Raw genomic sequence first — 25,155 nt, 5'->3', positions numbered from 1 at the left:
GCTCCCCAGCTGTTCCATCCAATATTGGACACAATTTAAAGCTGAGATCAAAGTCATCACCTTTTCTATTCCTGAAATATCTTTACATTAAGTGTCATCCTGAGCATTCCACCCGCCCAACTATCTGTTCCCATTTGCATCCTTCTGTCTTGGCTCTAATTTTAAAACTCCTTTTGCCCTTGGTTAGTCTTATTCATTTTTTTTACAAAATCTTTTCTTTGTTTACTTCTATACCCCACTATACATTCACCAGCTAGAATTACCATTACAATAAACACCCACTTAAAAACTTCCATTGTCCTGAGCATCATTAATATTTACAGTTGTCCTCCAATATAAATGTACAATGTGATATGCTTCCTTTTAACTCTTTCTGATTTTTCTGTTGATGTATCTGCATAAAACGTAAGTTTGTCAAAGCCAGAAGAGGAGGAGGATCACAAGAGGATAGATTGTATGATCACACTCCAAGAACACTACATGCAAGATATTAATTCAAAGTATAGTTTAACAATTGCAGATAATAATTCCACCCTTTTTATGCTTTTTTGTTCTTAAATCATATGACTCAGATAGGCAGAACTCTACATATTCATGGAGTTCTGTGTCACTTACAATAAATGGAACCCAGTGATTCTATTTTTAAAATAAAACTTTCTACTCCTTAATTTTTATGTAACAAAGTATGGTGATTTCTGTATCTATATGATGTTTACATTAGGCTAACTTTTAAGCACAGCACTCGGTGCAAAATTTGGGGGCCACCACCATTCTTCAAGCATAGTGTTATAAAATGTGGGGTGGGGAGAGGGAATGGGCAAAAAAGGGATGCCTAGACCCCACTCATCCCCCCCACCAAAAAGACCCAAACCCCAATCTTCAAGGCTTGATATCTTCATTCTGTCCCAGTTGCCAGTGGACTTTAAGATTTGTTCATTTCCTACCTGCTTCCTCAACAGTCTTCCTTTGCCTTTGTAGAACCACATTTGAGGAAGCCATGGGAACCCCAGATGTTTGTACAATTTTTTTAAACTTTTCTAAAAGTAAAAAAGGGGGGATTTTTTTAAACTTCATTTATGGCAACCTGACTATGTCTGCATTCTACAAAGCAATGACGATATGTACTGATACAGAAGGCTCAGGAGTGGGAATGACTCTGATTGTTGTCTGACAATTCCAGAATTTAGTGAAGATTCTCATTTGTTGTTAGTTATATTGATATGTTTCAGCTCCATTGTCTGCAACTCTGATGAAGTAAATCTATCTTTGTTGTCCCAACTCTTGCCCAAAGGAGGCATGTTTTTCTGCTGGTGAGGTAACGAGGCCAACATTGCCAGTGAACCAGAAGAGAACCTAGCCAATGATACTATTATGTCTCTTCCTAGCTGGGCTACACCTACTTACTGACCCTTGTTATGGTTACTCATTCTCCCTATGCTATGGCTGTATCATCATTACAACAGTACCACAGCAGGGGCTAGGAATCTGTAGGGAGGGCTATTGCTACCCAGAACACTTTTTCAAATTGAATCCCAAGGAAATGCAGAATATATTTAAACACTGACTGTGTTTCATTTCTTTTTCTTTTTCAAATCAGTTCAAGCCAGAATGGAACAGAGTACCTTAATAACATTGTGTCACCCAGTTAATATTTCAGACCGATTGACAGTAGAATTTGAGCAAAACATTATTATCCTCGCATGCTCAATATCAGTATAATTATACTACAAGAAACGTCTCCACTTCTTAATAATTTTTAGTACACATATATGAACAATTGCTACAAGTGTGTGTGGCTCATGACTCTAGAGAAATAAGTTTGCATTCTCAGAATCTTAATCATCCTGCTCTTCAAGCATCTTGAGCAGATCCCTTTATCGCTGTACCTCCCAACTACTTCTCTGCAAAACTGAGGTTCTTTCAGTCTGAGCAGATTTTCATGCAAGGAGTGGCAGGATCACACCTATAAGCCCAGGAAGTGGGGGGGGGGGAGAGAAAATGGCAGAAAGCACTTTGTAAAATATGTTCATATACTAATTTATATATATATACTTGAACATCTGGAAACAATTGCTGTTATGTAGGTCAGCTATTCTCAATGGGAACCATATGCCCCCCTGGGAGCCCCCGGTACATTTGAAGGGGGGCACAGATTTGAAACAATTCTTCACATACTACCTTATAAGGTGCATTTTGCGACTTATACAGTCCTGATTTGGCCTATGTATTATTTCCTATTATGTTTATGGCTGGGGCCAAAAAAAGAGGCTGATTTAGATAGAAAGACAATCCATTCCTCCATCACTAGGGTGACCAGCCAGATGACCAACCAGAGTGTCTTGTTCCTTTTGGTCTCCACAGAATAGCTGTCAATGACTGGCAACGTCGAAGGCCCTTCCTCTTGCCCCTTCTTCTCTTTGTCTTGAAGGACTGGGGAGGCCTTCCAGTGGGGGATGCCCACAGACAGAAGGCTTTCAGCCTTTCAGAGGGCTTTCCACAGCCATCCTTCCTCTCCACACATTCAGACTCTCTTCTTTCAACAGACACACCATCCAATGTTAGGCAGGCAGGCCACACATTAGGATTCTCTGGAGCTATCTTTTAAAATAGACATTGCAGTCACCTTTGCCTTTTTATATCAGGTACAGTGGACCCTCGACTTACAGACGGCTCGACTTACAGACTTTTCGAGTTACAGACTTCTCTGGCTGCAAAATTTAGATTCGACTTGCAGCCAGAGAATCGACTTACAGACCAGAAAAAAACCAAAATGGAATAAAAATAGAATAAAAACCACTGGTTATGGGATTAATCGGTTTTCAGTGCATTGTAGGTCAATGGAGATTCGACTTACAGACTTTTCGACTTGCAGCCATCATTCCCATATGGATTAATTCCTTAAGTAGAGGGTCCACTGTAATGAAAACAGCAACAACAATTACAATGTATCGGGCACTGGATATAGGTGTGTGAAGCTACCTGTATTCTCCAATGCCCATGCGCAAGCAAATCACTGATGCAAATTAGCCTTGCAGTAAGATCTCTTCACGCCAGATGTCAAATCATTACTATCAGAATAGCCTCAGAAAGCCTTTGCTTGTACAGTCTAAGACACCATGCAAAGACCAGCGGCTCCGAGAAAAGCTTAAAGCCCTAAAAACCCAAAGGACAGACACGACTGTACACAAGTATAAAGAATTTGCCCTTCTACTCTCTGATTCATCCATGAAGTAAAATCCATTCTGAAGGTTAGGTTCCTGCTTCCTAGAAAACCACAGGTCTGTTTCTCTTTAGCTCTCCCTCTTTCTAAGCCAAACCTGCAAAAGATCAGACACTTCCTTTAGGATTTCCTACCCACTGGCTAACACAAAGATGCTGTAGGGTTACCATTGGCTTCGATAACTAAATTCTATTTTTTGGAAGTTGTCTATATTCCTCAACTGTGTGTAAAGGTGTACATTTTGTCCTCACATGATAAGCGAGAAAATGTGTGAAATGTTCTCATGCGGGGGAAAAAAGTAAACAATTTTTTTTTTTTTTTTGGTCAGCCTCGGGGAGATTGTATGCACTATGAGAATTATTGTTATGCACTTCTGAAGATGGCACATTGTCAAAAATGTGACAAGTGTTGCCTTCTTGCATGAAAGAACCAATGTAGTAGCACTAGAAAGGCAGCTTAACTGCCTCTTTTTAGGATCAATCTAGCTCGTATCCCTTGTTATGTCTGCGTATGCATGCATATGGAAAACCTATTTGTTTGATGCTACTCTATTTCCCCCTAGCATATGAAGCTGGCCTGGGAGGCTTCTGCCCTTGTGACAAATACCTTCCTCGCCCTAACTCTGGCCTGTGTCCATCTATGTAGAGTCTAAAGCAGGCCATGTTCTTTCAGACACCATTCATGCTTCCTGTGACGAACACGGGTTCGAAAACACGCGTGTACGCTTGGACAGAGAGCAATCAGGAGTTTGCACATGCTAAAATGAGCTGAAAGAGTCCAATCCAGCCAGCCATGCTACAACACTCCTTCTCACAAGTCTGCCCACATAAGAACACCCTGGTACTCTCAGATATTATTGTGAAAAGGTCAAGTGGGCTTTGTAGTCCTTAGACTTAACTTGCACCACTGACAGGACTCTAAGTAAGCTAGGCCGAGGCAGCACTCTCAGATGACCCTATGGCAAGTGTACTGTTCAGGAAACCAAATGAGTTTTATAATCTTTATTTTATTAAAGAAAAAACATGTTACTAAGCCAAATTAAACCAAAACAAATAATCTAGCATTGTGCTGTTTAGTTACACAGATGTAGTGAGGCAAAGAAAACATGAAAAATATAAAAGAGTTCAAAAATCCAAAAAGCCATTAAAAAGAATACAAACAGTTCCAGTCCAGGAAATCATTAGTAAACAAAATAATCCAAGTTGGTTATAACAAGGCTATAGTCCTCAGTGATACTATAGAATAAAAATCCCTAAACAAAAGTAAAAATCCATTATATGTCCCATAGTCCTTAGAAAAGAAAAATCCAGTAAATATACCATAGTCCTTACTAAATTACAAGAGCATAGTCCATATGGAGTATTCCAAGAAAAGAAGTCCATAAAGAATATTCCATAGGTAACAGTCCATAGAAACTAGTCCATGCATAGTCCTTAGGAAAAATCCCATAAGTCCAAAAGTAATCCAGCAAAGCATAGAAACCAGTCCATGTAGGTAGGCCACCAAACTCTCTCTCAAGACATCAGGGTAAGTCCCATATGGCTGAAATGTAGGTCACGAATCACTGAAAGGTCGGTCTTGGAAAGACAAAGTCCATAGGTAAAAAGTTCCTTTTTCAAGAGTAACTGGCAAGGGCCTAATGCACCTTCCCACGATGTCATCCAATCAGAGTTCGTTACTAGGCAAACAGTCCTGTTACATCACATGAATTCTTTCTCATACACAGCAGATGTTATTTGGGTTACGGTGGTTTCTCAAAGAGTCACAACATTTTCCATCTATCTTATCACACAGAGTCCTTCTCAGGCCTTCAGAATAACATGCTCTCTGCTCGCCTAGAAAACAACTTGTCAGCATAGCACAGATATTATATACAAAGAAACAAAATGGAACCTCTCTGGCTTATTTCTTAATTACAAAACCCCTATGCCTTAAAAGATTTTAACTCAAAAACCCATCTCATCACAAGCCCCCTGAAGATTAACAAAATTCTCAAACAATTTAAGTTTAAATTTTGATAACTGAATAAGATGAGATGTCATAATTAAGCAGTAACTAAATAGAGAAAGATATTAACTTGAACATAAAGTCATACATTTCAAATATGATTCTAAAATAGCAAAACAATTGATACATGAGAACTATCACAATTACAGTATTTACCATACATGAGAGAAATTTGCGTTAGACACTCCTACTAGTCTGAAAAACAGAAGAACAAACATGTTAGTATACTTAAACAAATACATCACTCTGCATATGCTCAGATAATACTCTAGTCATCAAACAGCAAAATAGTGAAACAAGGGTTAACATCATAATAACTTGACAATCTAATATACTGATATGTAGTAATAATGGATAAAACACTCTATGTATGCTCAGGAACATTGTCATACAGAATACCAAGAAAATTAAACATCAGAGCTTTAGCAATTCTAGCCATTTTCTCCCCTTGCATCTGCACTAAACATTCGAGATAAACAGTGAGGAATTAACAGTAGATGTTCAACATCAAAATCATATTTTTGCAATCTGAAATACCACTGCATTAATCTTGGGCTTCGATGTCTCTGCTTCTCTAAGAATGTCAAAGCATTTTGGTCTGCTTGAATTGGATCAGGGCTGTAAATTACAAGGTTGTCTACATAGCCAATCACATAATATAAATCACCAAACAATTCATCAACCAATTTCTGAAAAGTAACATAGGTATTTTCCATTTCAGGTGCTAGTTTTCTGAGTTGGTAAATTCCCTGAGGGCAAGTAAATGATGTATCAGGGCGATGTTCCTCTTTAATTAAAATCTGATAAAGCCTTTCAACAGTTCCAGACACTAAATTGCCCTTAGACCCTTCTAGATCTATAGGAACAGAAACAGCAGTAAATCCTTCATTGACTGTAATAAAAAGTTTCACCACATCAGTTTCTCCCGGTGAATTCGAGAAGACGTTTTGGGGTTTAGCTAACACAGGCTCCAATATCTGTCCTGGGTTGAATTGATCAATGCCTTCCACGCCTTGGTCCAGAAATGTCACACCTCTGGACACATGTATTGCTGAATTAGCTGTGTTATCAGGTTTGGTCACAAGAGGCCGCTGTTGCAACAAAGTTCCCTCGGGAGTACTCTGCATAGCCTCAGAAACAGTATCAGCATTCTCACCACTTCCTTGGAAAATAGGCTGTTGAAAATAAGAATGGACCCAAACCTCTGCCTTTCTTTCTGAAGATCTTTCTGAGAAGATTAACTGTGGTACTGGGCCAAATTTTTCAGATATGATTTCTGTCTCTGGAGAAACATCAATACTTTGTAATCCCAAAAAGTTAGCGCTTCCCCCATCGTTGGTTGTGTTATAAACAGTCTCACAATGTGAAAGTCCATGCTGCAAAACCGCTCCACTATCACCTCCTATGGCACTGGGCAAAGACTCTGAGAAAACCTTCACTCCTCCAGCTTCCTCAGCTGACTTTTCCGGTACCTTGAGTAGGCCACCCCCTTGGTATTTTTCTTTACTTCCGAACTGCCATGAATTACATGGGGTCTCTGCCAACCTAACAGGGTCTGCTTTCGCTGTTCCCTCTGGGCTAAGAGAAGGGGGGTTGGTTGAGATCTGACATGCATCAAGATCTGCTGACACAAGTCCTGTTGCTTCTAAGCTCTCAGTCCCAGCAATTGCTTTATTACTTTGGAAAATCCCTTGCTCTCCTTCTTCTAGCAAACCCATAGTCTCCTCCCAAATTATTTCAGAACTTCTCACCTGTCCTGTGCTCTGAAAAGGAGCTGTAGATGGTTCTGAGCTGATTTCCAATGCACTGCAATTCTCTGGAGCACTGCAGTTTTCCCTTGGGTCGGCCGATGTTAATTTCCTCAAGTTCCCTTTGCGGCAAACTTTTTCCTGCATTCCTCCCTCTGCGCCCGGCTCTAGGGCCTGTAAATCCTTTGTTTGGACGGGCGATAAATCGCTGTCTTCTCTGGAATGCTCCTTAGCATTCCACTGGGCCTCGTTAACTCTTTCCACACAAACATCTTGCATCTCAGGGTTGCTCCCAATTGTTTGAAGCGTCTCATTGCAGTAATCCCCAAAGGAACCCTGCTGAACTTGGAAAAACCGTTGCATCAAGCCAGGTTCTGTGCTAAGAAAACGTTTTAAAAGGATGTTTTCCTGATAAAGCTCACGTATCAGGAAATCTCTTTCCCTAATTTTCTGCTTGGCTTCCTCGAAAAATCCTGAAGCCATTTCTAAGAGTACATCCACGGTTTTAGACTGGTTTTGCTTCTCCATTTCTGCTGGCACTCTAGCCTTGGCTAGGTCAGCAAACAAAACTTCTAATAATAGGAATGAAAATTTAAAAATCTCCTCCGCACTTCTGACCAACTGCTGTCCCTTCTGCTATCCTAAGATAGGCGAGAGAACAAACAGCTGCCAAACCAAAATAAAATTAAAAATCTCTTCTGCACTTTCGACCAACTGCTGTCCCTGTGACCCTAAGGTCTGTGAGAGGCCAGACAGCTGCCAAAACCAAAATACTGAAAAAATCCAAAAGGAAGAGAAAAGAAAAACTGTGATCACTCTGTGAACCCTAGAGTTACAGAGATGATCGATGACTGAACTGGGTGCAGATAGATACTTCTAGGGCCAGGTCATCCCGACAGATGCTGAGATCATAGGGCATGACTCTAGGCCAAGCCAGATGCAACTAGGTACTCCTGCCAGATCCTAAGATCGTAGTGGGGAGACCCAGAGCTAGTCTGGAACACGGCCAGGTGCTCCGGCAAATCCTAAGATTATAGGAGTACGCTTAGGCCAAAACAAAAAAAGAAAAAACCTGGATGCAAGGTCCAAAACAATGTAGTCAGAGTCATTTATGCAATCCTAAGATTGTGAAATGACCTGCTCAACTAGGGTGCAAGCACTCCAAAAATAAAGGACATGCATCTTGGAATTTCTTCACTACAACGTTGTAACAACCTGCACATGCTTACTGCTTAAATTCAATTGTTTCCTAACAGTTTGCTTGTCCCACTGGGAATCTCTTTCTTAAAAGAGCACCCCAGATTCTAACACACCTTACCACAGCCTGAAGATTTAACACCTCTCACCACAGCCTTTAGATCTAACTGCTGGCAAACAGCGTTTCCTAGGAAATTACTGTTTACACCCAGGGAAGCACCTAGCTCCTTGAAGCCTCAGTGTCCCACTGCAATCAAAACTTAGCTTGTGGATCAGAGTCACTCAAGCTGCCAAATAGAACAAAAATTGGTCATCCTGAGGTACTACAAAACCCAGCACGTGGTCCATCGCGCAGCTGCCACCATGTGACGAACACGGGTTCGAAAACACGCGTGTACGCTTGGACAGAGAGCAATCAGGAGTTTGCACATGCTAAAATGAGCTGAAAGAGTCCAATCCAGCCAGCCATGCTACAACACTCCTTCTCACAAGTCTGCCCACATAAGAACACCCTGGTACTCTCAGATATTATTGTGAAAAGGTCAAGTGGGCTTTGTAGTCCTTAGACTTAACTTGCACCACTGACAGGACTCTAAGTAAGCTAGGCCGAGGCAGCACTCTCAGATGACCCTATGGCAAGTGTACTGTTCAGGAAACCAAATGAGTTTTATAATCTTTATTTTATTAAAGAAAAAACATGTTACTAAGCCAAATTAAACCAAAACAAATAATCTAGCATTGTGCTGTTTAGTTACACAGATGTAGTGAGGCAAAGAAAACATGAAAAATATAAAAGAGTTCAAAAATCCAAAAAGCCATTAAAAAGAATACAAACAGTTCCAGTCCAGGAAATCATTAGTAAACAAAATAATCCAAGTTGGTTATAACAAGGCTATAGTCCTCAGTGATACTATAGAATAAAAATCCCTAAACAAAAGTAAAAATCCATTATATGTCCCATAGTCCTTAGAAAAGAAAAATCCAGTAAATATACCATAGTCCTTACTAAATTACAAGAGCATAGTCCATATGGAGTATTCCAAGAAAAGAAGTCCATAAAGAATATTCCATAGGTAACAGTCCATAGAAACTAGTCCATGCATAGTCCTTAGGAAAAATCCCATAAGTCCAAAAGTAATCCAGCAAAGCATAGAAACCAGTCCATGTAGGTAGGCCACCAAACTCTCTCTCAAGACATCAGGGTAAGTCCCATATGGCTGAAATGTAGGTCACGAATCACTGAAAGGTCGGTCTTGGAAAGACAAAGTCCATAGGTAAAAAGTTCCTTTTTCAAGAGTAACTGGCAAGGGCCTAATGCACCTTCCCACGATGTCATCCAATCAGAGTTCGTTACTAGGCAAACAGTCCTGTTACATCACATGAATTCTTTCTCATACACAGCAGATGTTATTTGGGTTACGGTGGTTTCTCAAAGAGTCACAACATTTTCCATCTATCTTATCACACAGAGTCCTTCTCAGGCCTTCAGAATAACATGCTCTCTGCTCGCCTAGAAAACAACTTGTCAGCATAGCACAGATATTATATACAAAGAAACAAAATGGAACCTCTCTGGCTTATTTCTTAATTACAAAACCCCTATGCCTTAAAAGATTTTAACTCAAAAACCCATCTCATCTTAACTTTTGCTATTGCTGTTGTCTCTGACACCCTCCACAGGAGTCTGGGAGCTACTCAGCATTTTTTTTTAATTGATTGATAATTTCTGACATACAAAAAACCATAAAACACTTTTTTTAAAAAAGGAAAAGGATAAGAAAAAGACAAAAACAGAAAGAAAAAAACAGACTATGTATACAGAAAGAAAAGACTCGCTAACCCCTCTATTTGAAGTCCCCCCACCCCCCTTTGGAGTCAAAGATTCCAGCCTCATTAACCCCTCTATTCTCCCTATATCAGTTTTCAGTGTATACTAATTAGTTCATACATATATCATAAATTTCACCCTAAACTCCTGTCTTCTTCTGGGCCCAAGAATATATTAGTCCCCAGCGTTGTTTTACATAGTCTCTTGGCTGTTCCTGTAGTGCTTCTGATAGAGTGTCCAGGAGCTACTCAGCATTTTTTGATTCCTTAGAATTGTCTTTTGACTTTAATACACCTACAGTTTTATTGGGGGATGTCCTAAGAATACACAGATACTGCTGCCTAACCAAACTGTGGGTCCACACTGTCGCACAAAGTGACAAGCAAATCGCTGCAAAAGGGTCTTTCAATGTGACTATCTGTGTCTCTGGGAAGGTAAAGCAAGTCCGTTTGACTCCCAATCCCTGTAAAACAGCATTGCTTTCATTCTCTTGTTAATTTCATTTTATAACCCAGTCTCTGGGGCAGCTAACAAGTCATTTGAATAATGGTTAAATACTTGAGAGACTTGACCAGGCCTCTCCACCAAAGAGCCAAGTGGCTGTCACAGCTCATCTGACAGAGCAGGCAGGATGTGGGGAGAAATCTCCCCATAGGCACGCACATCTTAAAGGATACATATGGTCTGCCATGTGCCTTTGGGGGGGGGGACACTATAAGAAAGGAAAGGCTGGTAATTGAAAAAGAAAAGCTAGAGGTGACTTTCTGTTGACAAGCTAAATTTTCCTCCGGAAACAAGATTTATGAATTCTCTTCAGACCAAACTGTTGCTGTTAGCCGTAATTAGAGAGGTGCTACCAGAGAATGTTGTCCTAATGTTCAAGCTGTTTTAATTACAGTGTTAGTCACATTAAAATCGGCATTAGCAGCCATATCATGCATGCCTTTTCAATTTTGAAGTTAGCTAATAGTGACCCCCAGAACATTTGCCATAAAGTGTGAAACAATTAAGAATACAGAGCAGGCTACAGCCAAAGTTAAGCACTCATAATGCTCATTAATTTCTATGGGAGAGAGTTAAAGAAAAACTCACTTCCCCTGCCAAGGATAACTGAGCTTAAATGGAGCTTAGATTTGGCCCGGCTAATGCAGGGGGTCCCTTCATGATCTTCTATGTGGTCAGAGGCCTAGGGGTCTCTTCAGAGGGGGGACAGAGTACATCCCTTACTGGACCATGGATAGGGTTGCCCTATTGCATGTTTGGGGAGGTTCTATCCAAATTTCAGGTATGCTACCAAGGCACTGCTTAAATTTGGATGCTCCTTCTCCTCCTCCTCCTCCTTCTGTAAATAAAGCAAGCCTTTATTTGGAGGTATTAAGAGAAAACAGGCAGTCACTGTCTGGAACAATTCATTATGGCAGTAACAAGCTTTTCAGTGTGATTAGCCAATAAGTGAAATTATCAGCAATTTAACACACACATTATAGATATATACATTTAAGACTCATTCTTTCCTAATTCAAAGATGTATGTTGGACTTTTTGGAAATCCTGGCTGAAGATTTTAAATTTTTTTTTAGTAGAATTTTTGCAAGCTCTTATATTGGGCATTCTGCTGAACCTCCTCTGGGGTGCTTTCCCTGCACTAATTCTCCATAGAGGAGATCCTTTGGAATCTGACTGTCAGCCATTCTCACAACATGCCTGAGCCAACGTAGATGCCACTGTTTCAGTAATGTTATACATGCTAAAAATTCCAGCTCGTTCTAGGACTACTCTATTTGGAACTTTGTCTTGCCAGGTGATACCAAAAATGCGTCGGAGACAATTTGAAGAGACACTCAATTTGAAGAGGCACTTGTCCAGCAGGCCGAGGCAAAGAGGCAGTCCTGAAACCAGCAAAATCAGGGAGCTGGACAGGGGACAGATTGTATTTGTCCTCAGTGTGGAAGAGATTGTCACTCTCGAATTGGCCTTCTCAGCCACACTAGACGCTGTTCCAAGTCCTCCATTCAGAGCACGTTATCCATAGTCTCTCGAGACTGAAGGAAGCCTACTACTAGCTGAACCTCCAGAAAAATGTTCAGTTCCATTTTTATCTCCCATGGGTTTATGGAGGGTTAAGTAAATTCTATCCCGAGGAAAATTAGGGTTGCGAAAAACAAGACCGAAGGGAAGGGGAAGAAGAGGAAGAGTATCTCTGTGTTTTTTTCCTAAATTTACTGAGCACACTGTTTCCGTGAATCTCAAATTTCTAGCAAGTGGTTTTGAACAGTGATAAGGAAATGAGAGTGTATCGCTCTATTTTCTGAAGAGTGGCACAACTTGTCCTATATTTTAATTTACTAGGAAACAGAGACCAGCAGAATTGCCTTATTGAACTACCAGTAGTTGTGTTGTGGACTCTGGGCCAAACCTTCAGGCCTTTCTGAGCAGCAGGAACTATGGTATCATTGGCAACCATCATTCATTTCCTGTGAGCTTTGGTGCACTTCTCACAGTACCTGGGACAGAAATGGATTTCTCCAGCTGTTGCAAGCTATCCCTGGAATCATGTCAAGCATTCCAGAGTGGGTTCATCTTGAAGAAGAAATTATGAGTCACTAGATTTACAAAAGACTGGCTCCTCATGGGCTGAGAGAGAGAAATCCACTCCCTGCATTTTTTGACCCCCACAGTGCCAGGAAGTGCTGGCTACTAGAATAGGCAAGAATGTAGCCTATTCTAGTCCACCTCAGTTCCCTTGTTTTACAATTTCGAAGTTGCCTTGCTTCATACTTGTCATATTCCATGTTCCAATTATATGCAGCATGAAGTGCTGAACATTTATTTCTTTTGCCTATCAGCAACTAGATGCCCCTTTGGGTTTCATCCACTCACTTCATTGGCAATAGCAGTTTGTAGTCATTTGTCATTACTTTTTGCTATTGCCCAGTAGCTGATGGAATGTCCTCCAACTTGGGAATTTCATCATTTCCTTTATTCCTCTCATCAGATCTAAGAAGAATCCTTGTATTGCCAAGCTGCTCTCTAGAAAGCTAGAGTGCTGGAATGGGGTGGTTGTGGTGGGAAAACTCTACCTTTATGAAAGGGTTGATTTTAGACTTCCTATGCAAGGCTAGATTATAGGCAGTCAGTCCTGGAGGCCTTATCCATCCCCCCCATCTTTTTCCTTCTGCCAGTGGAATCACAGAAGTCCAGATGGGAATGCCTTTGCGGCAGGTGACTGTGGAAGGGCTCCACGTGGCCATCAATGTGCTGCCTACCCCTGTTAACCCAATGCAAGGATAGCATCTCTCTGTCTGGATGCTTCCCCCTGTTTGTGTGTACTGGAGGTTTGGGGTCCCCCCCAGGTATTCATGGGGAGGAGGCAATGGATGTGGCTTAGCAAGAGGAGAGCCTCACTTTGCTTGTCGATGTAGATGACAGATATTAGGTAAGCTTGTGCCATGTTGTTGGCCCCGCTGCCTGCGGTTTTTATGGATGAGAGCTAAGCAGGGCAGCCACCATGCCTCTAAATCTGGCACCACTGCCCTTTAGAGACTGGCCTTGCTGAGACTGGATTGGTACTCACCTTTCCTGTTCTGGTGTACAATTTTATTCAAAATTTTCTTTATAATACTGTGCACTACTTTAGGGCAGTGGTCCCCAACCTTTTCTGAGTTGTGGACTTCTTGGGGGTGGGTGGGCTCTGTTCGTGGGGGACAGGGCAACCCCTTGCACTCACGTGTGGGTGGAGCACGCTCGGGCACATGCACAGAGGTGCGGGGCACACTTGTGGAGGTGCGAAGCCCGCTCATGAGCATGCACGAACGGTGAGGCGTGCTCACGGAGGGGAAGGTGTGCTCACAGGTGGGTGGGGCATCTGTGTGGGTGGGTGGTGGGCCATGTATGTGGGTGGGGTGGGTGGATATAGTGCATACGGGGAGCAGCAGATCTGTCCTGCCATGGCCACAGACCGAGAACAGGCCGCGGACCGGGGGTTGGGGACCCCTGCTTTAGGGGAACTGGTTAAGATTTTAAAAATATATAGTTAATCAGCACCTAATACCACCCTCAAGAGTCCTTTCTGCAAAACCTCAGAAGTGTCTAACATCTTTTCCTTTGTTACTCTCCCTTTGCAGCAGCAAATATTACTATAAGCAAAGATATATATTTGAACAGAAAAAAACCCAAGACAAAAGGACAAAAGAGAATTCAGTTTTTAAAAAGGATTATACAGATTAAAAATTAGGAAGACATAAAATCCACTGCATCACCTAGAAAGCTGTCCAGGACGATATAGAGTGTTTGATGTTAATGATACACTTTTAGATGCACAACTAAAATTTACCTGTGATAGCTGCCTTTTCAATCTGCCCTTTTTCTGTCACAGCCTGTCGTCACTGGCATATTGTTATGATATATGGAACCCTGATGGCACCCCACTCTCTGTTTCTGCTTGAAATGATCCACCCTTCTCCTTATAAGAGCTGACCCGTATAGTTCTGACCCTTGCCTAGGGCATACCTTCTTCTTGGCATGGTTTGGAGCTCAGGAGGCTCAGGGGACACATAGGGAAAAGCAGCCCAGGAGGCCAAGACCAGGCTCACCTTGGCATGGAGGTTGTGCAGGACCCTGAAGGCTGGCTTTGCTTTCACCACCAGAACTCCTGAGATCACCTTAGCAGTGGGGCGAGGGGCAAGCAACAACAGCTGCTGCTGCTGCTGCTGCTGGCAGGCTGTTGTGAGCCTGTGAGAGCCTCCGACTCAGGCAACGTGATGGGCTTCCCAACTCTGCTGATCAACTGCTGCTGATGCTCCTGTCTCCTTGCTTGCAAGTGAGCTGGGTAAACTTATTTATGAGTCAGTCAGGTAAACTTACTTGCCACTTAACCAGGTATACAGTACCTTGCTTTGAATGGATCTGTAGTACAAGAGATGGGTGTAATTGATAGCTGGTCAGGCTATAAGGGGTTTTTTGCTCTGGGGAAGGGAAGGCTGTGTCAAATGGCACATCACTCCTCCCACCACCACCTCAACAACTCATTTGTAGCTTGATCCACCCTGTACCCAAAATGGTCAATCTGGACGGGAACCACAGCCTTCCCAAATATAAGAGCCTCCACATGATATGGACTACAGTCTCCATGAACCGTGATCATTGGCCATCCTAGATGGGACTGATGATAATTATGATCCTCAACATTTGGCGGGACTGATTTTCAGAAAGGTTAATAGTCTCAAAGGAACAGAGACACAGAAAAGAATAAAAAGAAGCAAGGGAAAGGGAGAGGAGAGGTGCTGCAGTAAGAACCGAGATCAGGCAGGTGAGATGTACACTGGATGCATTACTGTTTGAGAAGTCATACCTTGTTCCCCTCCAGTTCTCCCATCCAGCAAACACCACGTTAACACCTTCATTAGTTTATTGAAGCACACCGTGAAGCGTCTCCTGGGAAGATCAATCCATAGTCACCTCAGCCAGCAGAATGTGCTTTGTCAGCTCATAACTGTCTTCAGTTGGCTTGCGTGCACGTCAAGCAGAAGCTTGTGTGTTAGGACAAGTTTAGCAAACTGGGGAACAGACGAGGAAGGAATTGACAATTTGATAGAAATTAAACCTCTCCCTCGCTTCTCTTCTCTCCCAAAAGGAGTAGAGACAATGAGGGAGGAAGCCCGGTCCTTGTCCTTCAGAGCAACTGAGGAGTGTGGTTTTTGAGACATGTCTTCTTGGACATGAGGCTGGGTGGGGCAAGGTCACATAACCGCAGCCTTCTCCAAGCAGCCTACAGAACACATGGAGGCTCATGTATGGGGGAGAGGCAAGGACCCACATGCCCCACTTCCAAGATCCTGGCACACTGGCTTCTCTTCTGTCATCTGTGTGTTCAGTCTGAAGCAAAATTCTCAATACATTCAGCTGAATCCACTTCAGATCCTTCCCATCACCAGGATGTCCAATCAGGCTGCCCTCCCAAGCATGGTGAAGCTTTAAAGCTGAAGGTACTCAGTCTCTCCCTTTGGACACTCATGAATGTGCCATCCTGTGAAACTTTTTTTCATAAGGATTGGAGGACTGGGGCAGATTTAGCGGGGACAGCCTTTCTCCCGCTGCAAAGCGCACACGTAATAAATGTGTGAATGTAGCTATATCTGCACCACACATATGTACCTGCTCTGCACCAGTTGTACCACCAGAACTTCCAGGAAATCTAATTTTATATAAGCAACACAGAGAGAGAAAATATATAGGGTTTAGAGAACATTGAAATCTGAAGGTGAATCTACCGATGAGTAGAAATGGCAACGTCTCCTACTCTATTCACTTTTCTGTGTCTGTCTGTGTCTCTCTCACACTTTCTTTCTTTCTTTCTTTCTTTCTTTCTTTCTTTCTTTCTTTCTTTCTTTCTTTCTTTCTTTCTTTCTTTCTTTCTTTCTTTCTTTCTTTCTTTCTTTCTTTCTTTCTTTCCAAAATGACTAGTTATGGATCTGGATCTGACCAGCCTGAATTCTACCCATACCTGTTATGGAAGTCTTCAGGATTTTCCTTGAGCCTCACTTTTCCTCCAGCTGTCCGCTCACTGCCTAGGTCCTTTCTCCCTTCACGCTGCAGTTTCCCCTCAACCATTTGATTCTTCTCAGAAAGATTCATGGGCATACATTGGTTTCCTGGGTTGAAAAACAAAAACAAAAAGGAAAAACAACACTCGGGCCCCTGGTTTTTGCTACCAGGAGGAGAAGGAGTTGTGCCCAGGCCAGAAAGAAAAGGCATTAGCCACTCGGGGAGGTCCCACCCTCGGCCCCTGAAGATTGTATTCTCATTCCAGAAAGGTTTTGGGGAAAGGAGGTGGTAGCATCAATCTCACCTGGGACTGGTGTTTTTGAAAAGACCTGAGATTTAGTGGCAGTTCTCTATGGAGGCTCTGACAGGCATTGGTCAGAAGTAAAGCTCCTAGGATCTGTCCATCAGCCTGTCTCTTGATCCAAAAAGTTACTTTTTCCAAGTGTGAAAGACAAAACTGGTTGCAAAGACAACTGGGAGGAGCCCTCCTCTCATTGTAGATAAATGCTGACAAGGAACTCTTTGATGATTCTGTATATCTGGGCTGGGAAGGGGTATCTGCTTGCGTGGGAATCAGGGAGGGTTTTTAAATGGCGGTCACTCTCAGCATCACCTCCTCCCTCTTCTGCCCCCACTTACCCACCACTCCTTAGCTAAGTCTCAGCAGCCTGCAAGGAGGAGGCAGCCTGAGTCTTTCTTCCCCAGTCTGTCTTCCTCGCTCCCTCTCCCCTCCTCTTGCTGTTCTGGTGGCAAACCCCGCACACCACAAACAGACTCCACTCAAAGACAACCAGCCAAATTTGCCAGCTTTTTGAATGCTAACAAGGCCTACCCTTTCTGCTTTATTATTATGCTTGAGAAGAGCTGCAGTTTATCCAAGTGAATTCCACTTTATGCAGATTTGGAAACCATTTTTCCCACAGGGGCCTTGTTCCCATAATTGAGACACGTTTAAATCCAAACCCCAGGAACTCCCGAAGACGGGGCAGCATTGGCCGATATGCACTCCGCAGCGCACGGCATGTGCACCATTTGCTTAGGAAGGGTAAGCAAACAAAGCCATGGCAGCTGGAGTGAATCATAGCTGAGTAAGAGAAGCCCGGAGGAATTGGAACAGATGGAGTTGACAAGCGAATCAGGGGAAAGAGCCGGAGGTCTCCCCCCAACCCCCCCAACCCCAATTCCTATGCTGTTTCTCGCCGTCTCGTGCCAGTCATTTCCTTCCATCCGTGGAGATGAATAGTTTGTTGTTTGGGTAATTAATGAAGTGAAAGATTCTGTCAGCAATCTTGTACGCACTTCCTTGAGAGTTAGAGCACAGCGCTATGCGTCTCTGTTCAGAAGCACTGCTGAAATCAATGGGGCTTGCTCACGGATAAGCTGTTGTAGGAACCATACTGCTATCCCCACTAAAGTCGGCAGATTCCATGACTAAGCGGGCGTGCAAGAGGAGGCACATTCAGGGTGACTCACTTTGTTTCTTCAGTGATCTCTGAAGCCTGCAGGGCCTGTCCAGACAAGGGAATTCGGAGCAGCCTGGTTCCTGCTTGAAAGGTCCTTCACTTCAGCATGATCTGTTTTGAGTGATCCTTCCATTCACATTGGAGGCATTTATTCTGCTGTGAGAAGAGCCCACACAACTCTTTTGATTGCCCGTTTACTTGTGTGTAAGTTTAGCCTGGTTTACTCATGAGTAAGGTTTTTCTGGTTTATTCATAAGTAAGCTTACCTCATCTACTTGTGAGTAAGAAGACAGCAGTGGCAGGGCACGCTTGCAGCAGCCGTACTGGCATGAGAGAAATATGTTGGGATGAAGGTTGGGAGATGGAACTGAGGTAAAAACACCCTATTTTTCGTGCCTTTCTGATCAGCTGGGGCTCTGCTGGAAGTACACAGCCTTTGTGGGTGAAGCCCATGGAGTCAACATAGCTCCTTTCCCCACCTTTTCTTACAGCCATCGCTCAGCAGTAGATTTCCTTTTTGTTGTTGTTGCTAAATAAAATAAGTGGCATATAAAAAGAGCAATGCATGAACCTAGCGTGGTATTAGAATTGTGTTGTGTGTTAGGGAAATATGTTTTAAAAAGAATATGAAAATAGAAAAGGGAATTTCTCCATCTTCCTTTTTGATATCAGAACCCACCTATTAGGTCACAGGGTTGGCTCCTCAGTTAACCTTTCCCACAGTGCCATCTGGGTGCAGGCTAACTATCTGCACAGGCTACACAATGAGCTAATTAGGATCATGCTGAATCTAAGCAAAAAGAATACATGCCGTAGCACCATGTCAGAAAGGTGTGCAACAGCTCTTAAAGGGGCAGGATGGCTCAATCTAAGTAGAAACAAATGTGGATACCACTATTTGGTTCAAACCAAACCATACCAACAGCAATACATATACTGATCTATGTTTCCGTCTGGGCAGGCCCCCATATTTTTTTTTAAATGATGGTCTGGCATGGTGAGCAGCAATACATATTAACAAAGAAGGATGTGGAAAGCAATACTACCATATGTTGCAGGTGTCCAAAGGCCAGTCAGTGAAGAGTAATTAAGAAGCAATTGCGCTTATACAATTGGCACAGCTAAGATATGCCACAGAAAGGATCATGAGGCTGCTACTAGAGGCACTACTAGAAGCATGGATAGTTAAACTAGACATTTTGTCCAAAACAATAAAAAGAAGTATGGAACGGTTTTGCCATAGGCACTGCCCAAAATATGGGACGTTTCTGGCTCACAGAAGACAAAGGGCAAACATGACAGAGGTTTGTTAAAATCATAATTGTTTTCTTTTAAATGATGAATGAGGAAAGGGTGCTAATTTTGTCTGTCTCAGATAACATAAGGAAAAAGAAGGAATTCTTTTCGCATGCAATTCAGTAAAGACCTTGAAATTTACCAAAAGATTTTACACAACTTCCACAAAAGAACTGCTACCAATAACTGTGCTGATTTCCTCTTCAGCAATTGATTCTAGTTGGGACTAGTGATTGGATTTCACCTGGAAAGTCCAATCTTACACATGGGCACTCCGACGTCACTCAGTGTCCTGGAGTGTGGTCCCAAATAAATGTGGAAGTAATTGTAGCTTTAGTCTATTTGTTTGAAATCCTACATAGCCAGAGGCTTGCCTGGGACAGATCCATGATGCCAAGGAGACACTTTGTTATTGTACATTCCATCACATGCCTGATTAGATGCTGTTGAAGATAGCACTAGTAGTCAGTTGTGTACCTGTGACTTGGAATGACAGATAAAGTCAATGCAATAGCCGCTGTTTCAAGTATCTGTTCCTGTCCACAGAAAAATCTGGAGCATATGTTCACCACTCCAAGACTGTGATGAAACTGGAACTGACAACAGCTTAGAATATACCATTCCATGTTCATAATGCCATACACACATATTTGGATGACACGCTGCTTTATTATGCTGATCGTTTCATCGCTTCCTGTCCTGAAATTTGATGGGAAGAGACAAAAATGCCTTTACGTGTCAGGGATTCTTGGGTTAGCTTGTTTCAGCTTCATGGCAGTAGCAAAATTGCCCTGAAAATGTTGGTGTCTTTCCTTCTTTCCTATCCAGTGAGACCCTGGGGTGGACTCTCTTCAGAGGTCAAGGAACCACAGACTCAGATCCCTGGATCTTGGAGCGCCACACCTGCTCCTAAGACCCCCACCTTTCCCCCCAAAAAATCTTACAAAAACCAGGTTAGGATGTAAAAGCTCCTTGTGCCCTCCAGCAGATAAACAAAGTTTAATTTTAGAAAGTTTTTGGGGTGGGGAGGCAGAGGTCCTGGGGACCTCAAAACATGCTACACGCATCTACTCAGAAGTAACTCCCTTGGGTTCAGTGGGATTGACTCCAGGCTGAGTTTCCGTGGGCTTGAAGCCTTAATAGCCAGTGAAAGCTTTTTTGAGAGGCAGTTTTTCCTCTGCTCTCAGGGTCTCAGGGAGAGGCCTTGTCACAGCTTATCTTGATCTTGGCACAAAAGCTTTATCTTCTTAGTGAAGGGGCTGGGAGGGAACGGAGGCTTAGTTGTTTTTTTAAAAAAGGTTAGAATTTGAAAAGGGAGTGATGGCAATTGCATCTGGTACTAGACCAGCCTGGAAACCGAAACAAAGCTACTGAATTTATGTGGTGGAAAATAAAGGGTGCTGTAGGATCCAGAAGTGGTTTCAAAATACATATTCTCTGAAGATTTGAAAAGTATGACTTGTTTCCTTCCCAGCCTGACAGTTACTTGCAGTGTCATGTGACCTGCCATCTCTCCAGTGTCATTTTCAGGTAACACTAATGGCAGAGAAACAAAAAAGATACAGTACATCTGTCATGTCTCGTTTACTCAAAGCGAAAGCATTTGGGGGGATTTTCTCCCTCTATTGATACTCCTCCATGTCCGGCATTTGAAGCTAGTGTTTAAGAGGCACAAGAAACTTTCTGGTACTTTTCTTGATATTTTCCAAAATAGTGTCATATTCTGGTGAAAAGAAAATTCCACAGGACATGCTGAGCAACAAATTTTTCACCACAACCAGAAAAGCCACTGAAAATGCCCAAGAGGTGTGAGCCACTAAACTGTATGTGAGGCAGGGGAAAATTTCTCCTAGACTCTACAAACCATCTTCTATTGATTTTTTTTCTCAATGTTTGGGAATGCAGAAGGGAGAGAAAACGAAGAGGAGCATGGAATCACAATGTGGGTCAGACAGAGTGATCACACTGCTGCAGACTCCTCCTTGAGCATAACTACTGATTCTTACCCAAGTGGCCATAGTTGCAAGGAGACAGAAGAGTGATAAAAATTACAGATTACTGGAAGTTTTAATTAGCCAATTTCAGAGCAGAGGTGAATTTCCTGGAAACTGATTATTTGATTCAAGACATATGGAAAGTCTCTGAGGTGAACTGCAAAGAGCATTATCCCTGCCAAAGCTACCTGAATTTGTAATGCAAAAACACATGAACATCTTTCCTTGATTTGGTGTTCCAGTATCACTTAAACTGAATTTAAGGTAGTAGCATTTATAAAAACTGATTTTAGATAGCGTTTGTCTCATGTCTTGAATGCACTGATGTTTGCAAATTGCTGATCCATGAGGGATCATTGCTGTTAACTGAGAGGAAGATGTCATTGTAAGGTTGACCTGCCCCAGTGAAACCTGTGCAATATTGAGCAATTCCACAACAGCTGAGTGAATTTGCTTAGGCTGCAAGTAGACTTCAAGGTGAGCTTCATAGCTGAAGAAAGATTTGAAGCTGAATTTTTTCTCCAAAACCAAATCTTCATATGATACAATGTTTGAAAAACACAAATGTTTGGCTATCAAAACAATGGGAGTTGTAACTTCTAATTGCACCCTGCTTAATCTGAACTGTTAGTCTCTGGCAATTTTATAGAGGTAACTTGAGAAGACTGTCAACTTGACAGTTTTCGTACTTACCAACCTGGGCACAACCATGCAAGGAAAGTCCAAAATGCAGGCGGTGGGATTGGTCCATAACAACAAATGAAGAGTATGTATTTTGTAAAGTGAATGGATCTTAATTGCCCATTCAAAACCAAACCACCTGCAAATCGTTTGCATTGCAAACAGAGTAGATTGTAACAATATATCATTCCTGGGAGAATCCATTTCGTGCCCAATTGTAGCTAAATTTAGAGGGAACAGGGAAGCCAGGTTGTGGGAGATGTTGACATAGTCCCTGCTACTCAGATAGCTCTGGGGCCTTGATCCTGCAAGCTTTGGCTCTTTTGCCTTTTCCCCTCATAATATCCACTTTTTTCTTACCTTGACGGCTGGGCAGACCATATATCTATTCTTCTTTTGGCCTGGGAAGCTTATAAGAAATGCCAAACCACTGAGTTGAAATCTGGAACCCTTTATCTGATCAGCCACAGCTCTTGCTTCTGATGGAGGGGAAAGTGTGGTTTTGGTGAACATGACATGGCCTTTGCTCTTCCCTGGCAGAGAATATTCGCTGGATACCTGAAAGGAAGCACAGAATACCAAATAGAGAGTGGATAAAGGATAAAGTGAAACTCACCTTATGTGCACATAACATATTACAGTATTCATGTTTGCATGATGAAGAAATGAAGCAAAATTAATAACCTCAGAGTGAAATGTTAATATTTTGAGTTGCCAGAAGGGTTAAAATGGGCTAATTTGAGTTTTGTTCCTAGCCCTCTCCGTGTGAATGGTGTCGCTGTGAGCCAAGCAATGAAGTGCACTGCATTGTAGCAGACTGTGCCGTCCCCGAATGTGTCAACCCCGTGTATGAACCAGAACAATGTTGTCCAGTCTGCAAAAATGGTAAGCACCCCATCCACTCAAATTGTCATAGAAATGTGCTTTTAAAAAATTGTACTCCAGCTAGAAGATTAAGATTTAGTGAGGGCAGCTTCACACAAAACACAGGGATTGATGGTGGCGCGAGCAACCTGATTTATTCGCATACGCCAACAAGGCAGTGGCCCCTGATGCCAGTGCAGCAGATGCTCCACTGTACACTCTGGTAGAGGTCCCGTGATCGATTAGCTGGGCGGAGCTACGCGTTTGCATTGGGGAGGCTTCTTCTGCCCCAGGATACAGAATCCCCGAAGGAGTGTCAGAGCCAGGGAAGGCATTAGGGTGGCCCAGAGGGAGGAACTGCATTACCAAAAAGGAGGGAAAGCAGGGATTTGCATTAGATTTCCTTTTATGCGTACAGAAATGAGGTGTGTAATTTAATTAAACAGTGCATTTCACTGTATCAGAAGAGAGGGTGCCGGGGGGAGCTGGGGACCTGCTGAGCTGCTGTGCTAGTACTGGGGAAGCATCACTTCAGAGTCCCTGGTCTCCTTCCCTCTAGTTCTTGTTGTTCAAATCAGGCCTCAGCCAGGCAGCCCTTCAAATGGAGGGTCGTCCTCTGTAAAAAAAAAAAAAAGAGAGAGAGAGAGAGAGAGAGACATGTGGCTACCCTGTAAGGGGAACCAGCAAAGGAATGGCCAAGGCGAGGTGTGTGGTCTCTTCATGTACCTGGGACATGGGCTGGTGGCCTTCGTGGGTAGTTAGGTAGCAGTGAGGAGACCCCTCCTCGACTCCACCTGAGGCCATGTGAAAATTTCTTTGCTAACTCTCATGAGGACTGGAATCTTATATTCTGCTATTTTTGACCTGTGTTTAAAATAGCCATATTCAAATCAATGTAATTCTAGTCTGAGAAGAACAATGAATGAGGCTCCTTTGGTTTAACTTGCCTTTGGATTCAGCAATAAAATAAAATAAAATAAAACCAGAATAAATTATTCCACAAAGGCACTATTCAGCTATTGAAGACATTTATCTGAACTGGCAGGGAAAGAGAAGGCTCAAGCTCCACTTCTTGCACGGTTGCTTTGCAGCTTCAGAAAGCAGCAGCCTGAAGAGGACAGTTGCCTGTGCAGGTGATTTTTCAGATGCATGGAGAGGCTGACCTACTTAGTAGTGAACACATTGTTTCCTGTTCAGGCTGCTGCTCCTACACACACACGGGGGGGGGATGGTGTGGGCCAAGCACTCTCTCTTTTCTGCTAAATTCACATTAGCCCTTCTTGGTAACACTTGAAGAGGGTCATCATGACGTTGCAACGGACACGGCCGTCTGCGCCTGGTTGGGGGCCCTGGGTATGTGTGAGCCTTTCCCCTGCTCTGTACTCACATCTGCTACAGGCGATGCAATCCAGCTCCATCTGTGCTAAGTAAATACGCCTATAATTGAGCTGTAAAATCTCTCCCTAACAACTCAGTTCCTACACATATTTACAGAAAGCAAGTCTTCTTGATTTCAGTAGGAATTACAGGCAAGACATTCCGGAGATGTGCTGGGCTGATTTACTCTGTCATCCTTCCTCAAAGTGGGTTGCTTTAGGTGGAGTGTCTCTAGGTCCTCAGGAATCAGTGAGCTTCCCAGTCATCTGATCAAGGTTTTTCTGGATCCATTTAAGCCCTAAAATGTGTACATGCTTATAAGAGTGATCAAAAATGAAAGTAATACAGCGGACCTATGAAGGTTTTTAAACATGATGACATATTTGTATGAAGGCTGCTGGGTACAGTGTAGGATGCAAAATGTTTCAGTTTATAAACATATAGTGAAAACTAAACAACAGTTCAATCAAGGTTTTTCTGGATCCATTACTTCTGTTTTTAAGTCATTCTTGTTCTCACACACACACACACACACACACACACACACACACACACACACACACACACACACACACACACATTCTTCATCAGAAAGTAAGCACCTAGGGCTGCTCCAAACAGCTTCAACACATCTTCATTTTCAGATACAGTACATGAACAGAGATTAAAGGTATGTGAGAGTTCACAGATAAATGAGCAAATGCTTCACCCGGCCTGCCCCACTACAACCTGGTGTGTATACAGTATATTGTACTGGTGTAAGCTGTACATCCTTTGGAGCTTAGTTTGCCTTAAAATCCCCAAAGATTTCAAGAGACCAAAAATGCTTCAGCTGTAGCTAATTATTCAGAATGCTAGAGCAAATGTCCACATAGAGCTAATCAACAGTTTGAATAAGAACAACCTGATAATATGGATGATTTTTACTCAGAAGCTTT

General features: G+C 42.6%; 1 protein-coding gene across 3 annotated transcripts in view; it reads left to right on the top strand.

Moving 5' to 3' along the window:
• VWC2L (von Willebrand factor C domain containing 2 like) overlaps positions 1-25,155 on the top strand; it is a 155,789-nt gene that overhangs the window by 25,162 nt on the left and 105,472 nt on the right. For all 3 annotated transcript variants that reach the window (XM_020798997.3, XM_020798998.3, XM_072977772.2), the window contains exon 3: positions 22,732-22,861. In XM_020798997.3, coding sequence (XP_020654656.1) covers positions 22,732-22,861 — 130 coding nt within the window. The remainder of the gene's footprint in view (positions 1-22,731; positions 22,862-25,155) is intronic.

Source organism: Pogona vitticeps, chromosome 1, assembly GCF_051106095.1.
Source record: "Pogona vitticeps strain Pit_001003342236 chromosome 1, PviZW2.1, whole genome shotgun sequence".
Lineage (NCBI taxonomy): Eukaryota > Metazoa > Chordata > Lepidosauria > Squamata > Agamidae > Pogona > Pogona vitticeps.
Note: the sequence above shows the minus strand (reverse complement) of the source record. Positions and strands in the feature narration are given on the sequence as shown.